A 13,294-nucleotide genomic window follows, 5' to 3' on the forward strand; every position below is an offset into this window, starting at 1 on the left:
CAGTGCAAAAGCATTGGATCAATTCATCTATTCCTAAATGTAACCCCTTCACACCTAAGGGTAAAACAAATGTTAATGCCTAAGCACAGTTTTGCAACTTTGACATGTGTTAGTAAAACCGCACATATCATCACAACTACTTTGTGCATCCAGGTGGATTATACCACATTTTTTTCATGACAAATTGGGCTTTTATTTGGTGGTAAATGGTAATGGATATCTCAGTTTTTTTTTTTATTATGAAAGGAAAACTGGCCCAAAATAGTATAACATGTTTTTTTTTTATTTAGCTGTATATTTATTGTTACTACCATAAACTACCACCAAAGAACAACCCCAAAATAAATTATCCTGCTCCCAATGATCACATTGATACCACATATGTGTATGTTACTTGTACCTGTAGTACAGCACAAAAACAATAGTGTGCATTTTCCTTTTTTTTTTATCCTACCTAAAACACACTGGGGCAGATCCACAAAGAAAGTACGCCGGCATATCTACTGATACGTCGGCGTACTTTCAAAATTCCCGCGTCGTATCTTTGTTTTGAATCCTCAAAACAAGATACGACGGCATCTGGGTTAGATCCGACAGGCGTACGTCTTCGTACGCCTTCGGATCTTAGATGCAATTCTTCGGCGTCCGCTGGGTGGCGTTCCAGTCGTAATCCGCGTCGAGTATGCAAATTAGCTATTTCCGACGATCCACGAACGTACGAGCGGCCGTCGCATTCTTTTAAGTCGTTTCCGTTCGGCTTTTTTCGGCGTATAGTTAAAGCTGCTATCTGGTGGCGTACGCAATGTTAAGTATGGCCGTCGTTCCCGCGTCGAAATTAAAAAAAAATATTTTGTTTGTGTAAGTCGTCCGTGAATGCGGCTGGACGCCATTTACGTTCACGTCAAAACCAATGATGTCCTTGCGACGTCATTTGGAGCAATGCACCCTGGGAGTTTTGACAGACGGGGCATGCGCAGTTCGTTCAGCGCGGGGACGCGCTTCATTTAAATGAAACGCGCCCCCTACTCGCCGCATTTGAATTCCGGGCCCTTACGCCGCGAGAGATACACTACGCTGCCGTAACTTACCGCGCAAATTCTTTCAGGATTCAAACCAAAGCCAGGTAAGTTACGGCGACGTAGCATATCTCAGATACGTTGCGCAGGTGCAGATCTATGTGTATCTGCCCCACTGACAGTAACTGACACTAATGCAAATTATTATTATTTAAATCCTGTCCAAAATATACTGACCCTGACCTGGACCTTTGACTCTGACCTTGACCTTTGACTCTGACACTAACCCTGACACTGACCTAGAGAAAACCTTGATCTAGGTATTTTTTCTTTTCTTTTATATTATTATTATTCTATTTAATTTTTTACACATTTTTTTCCTCTCTACAAGGTGGAGAGCTTAAAGATACAATGTATCTTTCCTAACCATTCACAGAGAAAGAAAGACAAGGGTGGGCTTCACAGTGACTGATCACTGTGATAGCCAATCAGAGGTTATTACAGTGATCAGGTGAACTGACCATTAGTATGGGACTCGGTGATCTCAGTGAGACCTGGATCTCTGTGCTGGGAGTGCGCTGTGTGGTGCGCTCCCAGCACAAAGACAGATGTGAAGATATGCGGCCCCACCGAAAAAGCCCAGCCCAGTAAGGCTGCATATCTATGTACTGTTGGTGTCAAGGGGTGAAGGTGGTTAGTGGAGGTTTATATGAAGTCACGACCCTTGTTATTTCTGACATAATTTGAAAGATTTTCCACCAGACGCTATTGAGGTTCCTGCATGACCATACAGTGTGCATCAGATCTGCCCTCAATGCTCCTGTCTGTGGTTTGCCTGGCTGTGGTACAGAATTGATAAATGTCCCCCATTGTTTCTGTGAGAATTGTTGTAGGTACAGGAGTTATATTTGTGAATGGGTCCCAAAACATTGAGGGACCTGATCTCTTTTTGTTACCACACCGATCCCATGACCCCCATTCTGACCCTATGTCCTCCTATTACTCTTCTTATCTGGTTCTGTGGTACCTAATAGACTAAGAAAAACAATCTTTCTCTTTTTAGGAACTTGTTCAGATTCTGACTGCCACCCGAATGCCACGTGTTCGGAGTTTGGAGGATACGGGGAGTGCACATGTAAAGAGGGATTTGCTGGAGATGGAATATCTTGTAATGATATAGATGAATGTCAGGACTATTACACCAACAACTGTTATTATTATTATGGTAGTATTTCCTGTGTGAACACTGTCGGATCTTACACCTGTGATTGTTACTCTGGATTTGAATATAAAGAAGAATTTGGTTGTGTTGATATTGATGAGTGTGCGGACAGATCTCTCAATAACTGTGATCCAGTAGCCATATGTACAAATTATTATTATGGATCTTACGCATGTGCTTGTCCCGATGGATATTACGGAGATGGATACCACTGTGAGATCAATGAATGCCAACAAGGAACACCGTGTGGCTCTAATGAAGAATGCATTAAGTCCATTGGATCATATTCCTGTACTGACCCTTGCTCCACCTACACCATAATTAATGACCCCTGGCGCAGTACTTCTAATACATACAATTATAATTATGATTACTGGTATTACTGGTATAACTGGTATCATTGTGACAATGGCCTGTCTGGCTGGTATCGGTTTAAAGGAGAATATGACCAGCAAATCCCTGAGCACTGTGTACCACGATCCAGCTGTGGGACTAATATCCCCATTTGGATGAACGGCTCCCACCCTACAGTCAGTGACGGCATTGTGAACCGTACAGCTTGTTCCAACTATTACGAGGGATGCTGTACATATAATTATAATATTTCTGTGAGAATGTGTCCTGGAGGATTTTATGTGTATAAGCTACAGAGTCCACCAATCTGCAGCTCCGCCTATTGTACAGGTAAGTATTTACACAAAACATAATTCAGTATGTTGTCTTCATTTATAATATAAATGTATACAATATATACAGTATATATATATATATAGGGCCAGATCCACAGACGAAGTACGCCGGCGTACTTTCAAATTACCTGCGTCGTATCTTTAGTTTGAATCCTCAAACCAAGATACGACGGTTTCCGGGTTCGATCCGACAGGCGTATGGCTTTTACGCCTTCGGATCGTAGGTGCAATACTTCGGCTCCCGCTGGGTGGAGTGTGCGTCGTTTTCCGCGTCGGGTATGCAAATTAGCGATTTACGACGATCCACGAACGTACGCGCGGCCGTCGCATTTTCTAACGTCGTCTGTAGTCGGCTTTTTCCGGCGTATAGTTAAAGCTGGTATTTTTCGGCGTATAGATAGACTTGCCATGTTAAGTATGGCCGTCGTTCCCGCGTCGAAATTTGAATTTTTTTTTTTGCGTAAGTCGTCCGTGAATAGGGATGGACGTAACTCACGTCTAAGTTCAAAAAATGACGTTGTTGCGACGTCATTTCGCGCAAAGCACGGCGGTAAATTTCTGGACGACGCATGCACAGTTCAATCGGCGCCGGGACGCGCTTCATTTAAATGAAACCCGCCCCCTGATCGCCGATTTGAATTCCATCGCCAGAAATACACTACGCCGCCGTAACTTACGGCGCAAACTCGCTGAGGATTCGAATATACGCCAGGTAAGGTACGGCGGCGTAGTGTATCTCTGATACGCTGCGCCGATCAAAATGTATGTGGATCTGGCCCATAGAATATATTTCTTATGTGCTTCAGGTTATTAAACATTCTTTGTTTTCTTTCTCTTCTAGAAACTAATTATACCTGCTCGGGGGTGGACTGCGCTCCGGATGAGGAATGTAGAGTTGTGGACGGAGTTCCTGGCTGTAACTGTAAATCTGGAATACAACTAGGAAATCTAGCAGGTACTGTAGGTTATGAGAATTTCTATGCAAAGGAAACTATGAAAGGAGTTCTTATAACTTTTCTAAGAGGTCTACCTATGGAGGATTTACTAGGAAATCAGCCCAGTAAATACTTGGGGCCATTTTCTCTTGGGGTAGTCTTTTTCTGACATATCACTCACCCCATGTCACCAGTACAGTAAGCTGTCACACTACTTTCTTGAGACAGATAGAGCTTTCTTTTGGTGGTATTTAATCACCGCTGTTTTTTTTTTGTAAAATAAATTAAAAAAAGATTGCAAGTTTTCTTTTTGCCTCATCCCCACAGCCCTTGCACGGTGGTTGTTGGGGTTTGCAGTCAGGGGGCTTATCGGAATCTGGAAGACCCCTTTAACAAGGGGACCCCCAGATCCTGCCCCCCCTATGTGAATTGGTAACGGGTACATTGTACCCCTACCATTTAAAAAAAAAAGTGTCAAAAATAGTAAAAAAGTCAGGAGACACTTCGGGATAAGTCCTTTATTAAAAAAGAAAAAAGAAAAATGTCCTGCGATGTCCATTCATCTTCTCTTCCGCCGTCCGAGACGGAAAAAAAAAGCTGCAACGGCTCCGCTTCCATGGGAGGCTCCCACCGACTGACGCTTCTCTCGCTTTGACAGCTGTAATATAGCTGAGGGTGGGGCCACTTGGTGATGTAAACGGGTGATCCCGCCACCCTCTGACGCCAATTTGAAGTATAATAATTGTACTTCCATGTTTAGTGCCGGCACTCCAGCAGCAGTGTTACCTTTGTTCACAACAGGCTCAGTTTAATCCAAGAACTTGCTTTTTCCCTTTTCCATATTGATTCATATCAATTTATGAATACAAAATTGGGAATGTGCATGTCCCATTCCCCCAAAGATACTGGTTACTATGGCCATGGGTGAATAGTATCATCTGCATGTCCTTGAGCTCTCAGAGGGTTCTTCAAGATCAGTGAAATCCAAACTACGGCCCTCCAGCTGTTTCAGAACTACATCTCACACAAGTCTTTCTAAAACTCTGACATTCACAGGCATGACTAGGCATGATAGGAATTGTAGTTCCTGAACAATTGGAGGGCCATAGTTTGGAAACCCTTGTTCAAGATGAAATCTCCATATGAAATGCCCCTCCCCTTTCAAAATCAGCTCAGGTGTTAATGGACACCATTATTCTTTGCAGTACTGGTCTTCAAGGATGACATGAAGGAATTGCAAAAATGTGTTCCATATGTCACTTTCCTTCTAGAATAGGGTAGCTAATATGTTTTACCCCCCCCCCCCCATCAGTGTACAGGCAAAGGGTCTTTTTAAACCCATACAAACCCAACCCCCCCATTCACTAATTTATTTAATATAATCAACATATTTAAAGAATAAATTCACCTTTTTACATTTCAGCCTGTAAGGCATTGCACCCGCGATCATCAGAATATAATAGAGGAAAGAGTAACCGTTCAGATGAACCAAAGAGCCTTCTCACTGGATCCAAACCATGGGTGCCGGCAATGCAATGGTAATGCAAAAATAGGGGATAACTTGGACAGCCGCACTCCAAAAAACGTTCCTTTTATTAAAACTGGTCACAAAAAATACATGCCACAGCAAAAATTAGAACAGAACCTGACGCGTTACACAGTGCTTAATCATAGCTTATGTGTAACAGTGTGAAACGCGTCAGATCCTGTTCTAATTTTTGCTGTGGCATGTATTTTTTGTGACCAGTTTTAATAAAAGGAAAGTTTTTTGGAGTGCGGCTGTCCAAGTTATCCCCTATTTTTGCATCAGAATGTAATGCCTGGATCCTGCAGACAATCTCAGTATACTGTCTTTCCATACATTGTACCGGGAGGCAGTTACTGAATGACAGGAAGGATTAATGAATTACCTAGAGTGCTCACCAGTGCCCCGGTAGTTCATTGAGAAATAAAAGCCATCAGCTGCAATGGCTGACAGTAGTTCTTCCATTCATAGAAATCTGTGAATGGATGGTGCGGCTGGGTGGGCAGAGCCCTTGCACAGCTGTGCTTTTTTAAAATAATGACAGCAAGTGCAGGAAGAAGATCCCCAGCTTACGATAATAGGGAGGCAGCGGATCAGGCTCCAGGAGTGAGAATATGTTAGATGTTCCCAAACCAATCCTTTGTGAGTGAAACAGATGAATCAGTTTGATGACAAAGTAGATCTTCTATTATATTATATATTTTATATTGACATCATATATCAATATTATTGTTTTTTCCACTTGTGTAGATGACATTAAACCACAGGTCACCTGTGGCCTGGAGAATATAGAAGTTCGGTTCAGTAAATGTCTCGTGGAGAAGTGGGGATATAGCACTTCATCCATCCATCTGAGAGATTATTCCTGCCGAGGAATCATTGAAAGAAGTGATAAAAGTTACATCATTTTCATCACACGGCCAGCAGATGGCAGTTGTGGGGGATCCATTTGGGTACGTAGATGTCCATTACCACATTATCTGTTGTTGTAGCAGCGTTACTATAATCCTGTATTTGGGCCCCATGTGGGAACAGCCATGGACTGTTTCACTACTAGGCTGCAATCCTTGGCTTCGAGTCCCCCCTTTGCCACGATGGATCCACTATTGGGGACGCAGGAGGCTGGCAACCCCTCTTCTGTCACAACTCAGGTCCCTGGCCCTACACCTCCCCCCGTACAAGCTGTTCTAACACCGGACGTCCTGAATGTCAAGTTAGACACCAAGTTACAGCTTCTGCTCCAGCAAATTACCCGAAATATCGCGGCAGAGGTGAGTAAGATTTCCGATGAATTGAGGGGGAAATCACCCAAATTGGGGAAGGCACCGATGCACTTGAGCATACATTTGATAAAATGGTGAACTATGTGCAGGCCATAGAGGAGGAAAATTACAACCTTAAACATTCAGGGCCAAATCTTCAAAGGAGATACGCAGGCGGAACTGCTGTTCAACCTGCGTATCCCTGTGGCTATCTTTGGAAACGATCCTCAGAAGGATTTTTCCAAAGATAGTCAGAAGATCCGACATCTTTAATAGACTTACACTGTCGGATCTTAGGATGCAGTACCGCATCCGCCGCTGAGGGCATTTCGAGTCGAAATGCCGCTTTGCGTATGCAAATGAGTACTTAGGCAGATCCACAAAGCTTTTTAGCTTTGTGTTTTCTGCGTAAGTTACGTTTTGCATGCGTAAAATTAGGGATGCTTTTACAAGGCCTAAACTGTTTAGACCTTGTAAAAACAAACCTTTTTTTCGATCGCCGCGTTTTTTTTAAAATTTCGAAAAAAATTTCCCGGCGCGTATTTTTTTTTTTACCCGACGCAACTTTATTGTCCAGTCGCGATCCACAAAGCCCGGCGTAAAGTACATTCGCGCGATGCACGTCGGGAAAAATGACGTCACACGCATGCGCCGAACGTCCGGCGTGGGAGCGCGCCTCATTTGAATAGGAATCGCCCCCTCGATCAGACGACCGCCTTGCGACGGAGGCACTTAAGTTACACGGCGTGTAATTTCTAGGTAAATGCTTTGTGGATCGGGCACTTAGGTAGAAATTTAACGCCTGTGTAACTTAACTGCTGAAAGTTAAGTTAGGCAGCTTTTTTGAGGATTTGGCCCTCAGTCTCCCAACTACAGCTGCAGCAGGAGGATTTAGAGAACAGGGAGAGACGCCAGAACCCACACTTTTGCGGTATCCCTGAGATGGTGGGGGACTCTACCTTGCACCCTTACCTCCTGGGGCTTTTCAATACTCTAGCCCCCATGGTGGTGGATGTGGACTGGTGCCTAGGCAGGGCCCACTGCTCCCTAGGTCCGAAACCCCCGGCTGGAGCCAGGCCCAGAGATGTTATTGTAAGGTTTCACTTCTATGACAGCAAGGAGGCCTTGACTCTGACCACACACAACAAATCCCAGATTACCTATAAGAGGGCTAAGCTAAAGATTTTCAGTCATCTCTCCCCCATCACCCTGGCCAAACAGAGAAACCAACACCCAATAACAACCCACCTGTAGCATCATCAGGTACCGTATTATTGTGGGTTTCCCTTCTGCTTTATCGTGTCTAAAGACGATACCCATCACAGCCTTCGAGATCTCCAGGAAGAAGAGGCCTTTGTGAAAATCCGTTATCTTCCTCCTTTGCCCGAAGAGGACCTTCTACCTCCTCCTGCTCAAGCCCATCCATTTCCTACTACTCCCAGTCAAGTCTGGACCCCCATGAGGGGCAAATCGAAGAAGCACTTTTCCACACCTCAACGCTCACGATTCTCCAAGCAACCTCATTGATTTGCCTGGGCAGAACATCTTGGTTCTCATTGTTCCTTTCTCTCTTTAGTCCATGGGAAACACAGTGCTGTGATCTGGACTTTAGGTTTCTGAGTTATCCTGAAATCTCCTAGGGGTAATTTTTTTCCCATCCCCATAGAGTAATAATGTTGAATGCTTTTTGTTGATTGGTTTCACCAAGTTTTCTCCAGCTAGACTTTTGTTGCTACTGCCAAGTTCCTAAGGAGAGCAGATAGTTTCCTCTCTCTCTCCAGAGTTCCCTGCTGGAGGTCCTCATGTGTCCATATCCGGCCTTTGACACTGCTCAAGGTCCCCTGAGATACTGATGTATCTCAGGCTCTCAAAGTTCAGTTTTTTTTTGTTCGTATGTTTATGTTTTTGTTTTTCTATGTCCATGCTTATATGCCAGCTCTGTAGGATGAGGTCACATATTTTTCCTCACTTTTTAGTTTTTTTTCTTATAAGATAGATTTGCTCTTGTTTAGGTATCAATGGGCTTGTCCCCTTTATCATGCGTATAACCATTTCTGTACCAATTTTCATCCCTTTTATGCTATGATTTTTCTTATGTTTTATGTGCCCACGGGAGCTATTATTGCAGGTATGTTCCCATGGCGTTGAAGATTAAGTCATATAATGTAAAGGGCCTGAACTCCATTCAGAAGCATTGGATGGCTTTGAAGGAGTTCAGATCCTCGGGTGCGGATGTAGTCATGCTCCAGGAGACGCACTTTCATGCAGGAGGCTCATTGAAGTTTGCCTCAAAGTTTTTTGCCACCTCCTACCTTGCCTCTCATTCCACAGGCCGGGCTGGAGTGGCAGTTCTAATTAAAAAGACCTGTCCCCTTAGGGTCAAAAGTGTACATACTGATCTTCATGGGAGGTATCTTATTCTAGAGTGTGACTACATGACCTCCTATTTTACCCTATTTAACATATATGCCCCCAATTCTGGGTAGGTCGACTTCCTCAACAAGGCTTTCGATTCACCTCAATATCGCTTTCAACCCTTCATGATCATAGGAGGAGGCTTCAACCTGGTCATGTTCCCCACTAGAGATAGATAAGCTATAGTGCGGGACATTCCATTTGAGAAAAGGTCGCCTCCCAAGCTAATTTCTTCCGTAAATGTGTTAGATCCCACCAACTGTTTGACTCATAGAGGATTAGGCATCCCTCTACTAAGCAATTCACTTTTTACTTCATGGCCCACAAAATGTATTCTTGCCTAGACCACTTTTTCATTTCAGCCCCACTTATCCCTTACATTGTTGAGACTGACATATCTCCCATTACATGGTCTGACCATGCCCCTATTACACTAGATGTTGTGTTATCCCAGACCCCCGCTAGGTCATGTCATTGGCGCCTTAATGACCACCTCCTACAATCTGAGATCACCCATACTAAACAGGCTGTGGACTTAAAGGAATTTTTTCAACTTAATGTGGGGCCTGTTCCAGATTTTTCTACATTTTGGGAGGCACATGAGGTGTTTTTCCGAGGTGCAAGTATTGCGGAAGGCTCCCGCTTGAAGAAAGACAGAAACAGACTTCTGCAGTCCCTCAGCACCAGCTATTATGCAAACCCACCGTGTCGAAACTGCGCAGGGTCACATCCCTTAGAGAGCAAATAAAATCTCTTAACCTTAGTAAGGCAGATAAATCCATACTATGGGCAAAACAGAAATTTTATGAGTTTTCTAATAAGCCCCATAGGATGTTAGTCAACAAACTTCGCCCACGTTCGTTCAACACTTTTCCTGTTTTTCTCCTTCAGGCTGATGGGACTAGAACCCATTGTCCCCTTGAGATGTCCAAGATTTTAGGTTACCTTTTACCGCAAGCTGTACAACTGCTTGACCCCCGAAAATCATATTAATTTTACCGAAGTGAAATTTGATGAATTATTTTCTGTCCTCCTCAGACCTGGTAGACTTAAACGCAGTCATATCTGCAGAGGAACGTCTACACACAATCAAGGACCTTCCACACCATAAGTTGCCAGGCCCTGATGGGTTGCCCTACTTTTATTATAATAAAATGTCCTTGATATTCTGTCCCCCCATGTGTTAACTCTTTATGGCACCCTGCTCAAAGGAAAATCCCAGTTCTCTCACTCCCATATATCCATTATCCCAAAACCTGGCAATGAATTTTTGCCTTGAACTGTCCTTTTTTTTTTTTTTTTTTTTTTTCAAATATTTTTTATTGAAAATATGCAATTTACAAGCCTCAAACAGAAAGGGGTAGATTTACAAAGCTTGTATCTAACCCGTCACCAATGTTTCCTTTTACTGCATAGATATTATGGGCCAGATTCAGAGAGAATGGCGTAAGTTTAGGCGGGCGTAGCACATCTCATATACGCTATGCCGCCGTAAATTAGAGAGGCGAGTACCGTATTCACAAAGAACTTGGGCCCTAAGTTACGGCGGCGTATCGTAAATGGGCCGGCGTAAGCCCGCATAATTCAAAGTAGGCTGGTAGGGGGCGTGTTGTATGGTAATGAATCGTGACACCACGTAAATGACACGCCTTACGAACGGCGCATGCGCGCGCATGTATCAAGTCATGCTCAGTATCAAGTCAAATTTTCTCCGTAAATTACGCCGGCTCAATGCTTAGTCGATGTGAACGTAACCTACGCCCATCCCCATTCATGTACGACTTACGCAAACAACGTAAAATACGACGCTGTTCCGACGTTTCCGACGTCCATACCTAACATGACTTACCCCTGCTTTATGAGGGGTAAAGTTACGCCAGTCGTACGCCTTACGTAAACAGCGTATTTTAATACGCCGGGCACAAGTACGTTCGTGAATCGGCGTATAGAGCTCATTTTCATATTCAACGCGGAAATATACGGAAGCGCCCCTAGCGGCCAGCGGAAATATGCACCCCAAGATACGACGGCGTAGGAGACTTACGCCGCTCGTATCTTGGCCGAATTCAAGCGTAACTGATTCTATGAATCAGTCGCATAGATACGATGGCGCACTTTCGGACTTACGACGGCGTACATGGAGATACGCCGCCGTAAGTCCTTTGAGAATCTGGCCCTATGTCTTTGTACCTAATATCAAGCGGTTTTAATCACATTAACGTATATGTAAATAGGTAACTATTACCAAATTATTAATTTATAGTAGAAGCATTTATGAGTAATTTGGATTTAACTGTGAATATAATCAATTGATCTGTATAGAAAATCTACAATGAAATACATAACAAGAAAATAAAAGAACAAGGGATAAAAACTGAAATAAAATAAAATAAAGAAACCATCTTTTTACATTAGTAATACAATTGTTGTTTGCAATTGCTTTTTAATGTTTGTTATAAATGTTATTTTACAGAATGATGGAAGTGTTATCAGATATAGAAATACTGTATACCTAGCATCGTATTCTGACGGAGTGATTATAAGAGACGAGATCCCCATTGACTTTCATTGTGATTATCCTTTAGACATGGAGATCAACCTTCTAACCGCTATCAGCACCTACGTAGTGTGAGTCGCTTTTCCTTTGTACCTTTCCTAGATACAGGTGTAGTGCTGAATGAGATGAGATGTTGTAACCAACCAATAGGTGTCCAGTCCTGTAGAAATCTATTTTCTATGTTTATATAGCACCAACATATTCCAGAGTGAGGTATACATCAGGCTCCACTTGATACATCAGGATTAAAGTCACCCTACCAGTCATATACTGAATCTAGGGGTGATGTGATAAAATTCAAATTAATAGGTTCTTGAACACCGAAAATCAGCTGAAGGGAATGTTTACTATCATATTAGTACATACAACCTCCATTTGGCCAGTGTCCCTGGTTTGTCACCAAACTGCTTTAGGCTGGGAGGCTGCAGATGTAGAATGAGCTGCAAATTAGTGTTGGTATAAAGCATGGGTCTTCAAACTTTCTAAACAAAGGGCCAGTTTACAGTCCTTCAGACTTTAGGGGGGCCAGACTAGGGCCAATGGGAGTAAAAAATGTCCAGTGGGAGTAAATAATACCATCTTTGGTGACAGTGAGAGAACTAGTGCCCCATCATTGGTGTTAATGGAAAGAATTGATAATGTCATTTGAAGAAATAGTGCCCCATTGGTGTCAGCAACAAGAATTATGCCCCATTAAAATTGGATGGAATAATGCCCCAAGGGCCACGTTAAGGCAAGCAAAGGGCCACATCCGGCCCCAGGGCCGCAGTTTGGAGACTCCTGGTATAAAGTATAAGAAGAGTCGGCTGTATACGGTGCTTTGTGTATAACCCGGGCTTTAGGCTGTTCTTCCCATGAACCTAGACCCTTTCCAACAAGGGTCTAGGCATCTGGCATGCATAAAATACACCAACAAAAATGCAACAGAAAGAGCCCCTTGTGTAAACCTATACCTTGTGCTGTGCATATATCAATATTGTGTGAATATTCACTTTAATTATCCAATTATGTGTAGAAAAAGCAAAAAAGGAATACAATTTAACATGGTTGAATGATTGAAGTGAATATTCACAATTTATTGTTTGAGAATTCTCAACTCGATATCTTCCTACCATGCACTCCCTCGTAGAACGAGGTCGGTTACAAATCTTCTAAAAGAAGATGAGATTTTAATGTATCATTGTAATCTTTTCACTGCCAGGCCCTGCGCTCCATTTTAAACTTGCCAGACCATTTTAGCATTTTTTTTTCTATTGCTTTTTTTATTTCCCTTACAACTTTCAGAGTTTGTAAAAGACCCCCCAAAACCATATATTTTCTGAAAGCACATGACCAGTAGAATAAAAAATAAGGTGCTACTAATTTTTAGGGCACAATGATATGTGTGCAAATGTTTATCAAAACAATATTTTCGTTAAAACTACATTAAATCATTATAATGAGAGGGGGAACCAATGCGCAAATCCACCTAATAAAGAATAATTCTGAACTCAAAGGGAACTAAAATAAAATTAAATAAAATAAAATAGCAGCCACGACGAAAAGTGTTCTCACACTCAAGACAGATATGAATATTGGTGGGTGTAATGGCGCTAAAAACAATAGAAAAAACTTAGAAACAATAAATGATCCTCATCACTCGACCCATAAAATAATGGAGAAAGTTTCTTGGT

The 13,294-nt window shown here is 42.7% G+C and overlaps 1 protein-coding gene across 1 annotated transcript in view; it reads left to right on the forward strand.

Annotated features, from left to right (window-relative positions):
• LOC120942827 (uromodulin-like) overlaps positions 1-13,294 on the forward strand; it is a 40,668-nt gene that overhangs the window by 16,087 nt on the left and 11,287 nt on the right. The window contains exons 5-8 of the mRNA XM_040355753.1: positions 2,080-2,922; positions 3,769-3,882; positions 6,138-6,340; positions 11,538-11,692. Coding sequence (XP_040211687.1) covers positions 2,080-2,922; positions 3,769-3,882; positions 6,138-6,340; positions 11,538-11,692 — 1,315 coding nt within the window. The remainder of the gene's footprint in view (positions 1-2,079; positions 2,923-3,768; positions 3,883-6,137; positions 6,341-11,537; positions 11,693-13,294) is intronic.

The sequence above is a fragment of the Rana temporaria genome, chromosome 6 (assembly GCF_905171775.1).
Source record: "Rana temporaria chromosome 6, aRanTem1.1, whole genome shotgun sequence".
Lineage (NCBI taxonomy): Eukaryota > Metazoa > Chordata > Amphibia > Anura > Ranidae > Rana > Rana temporaria.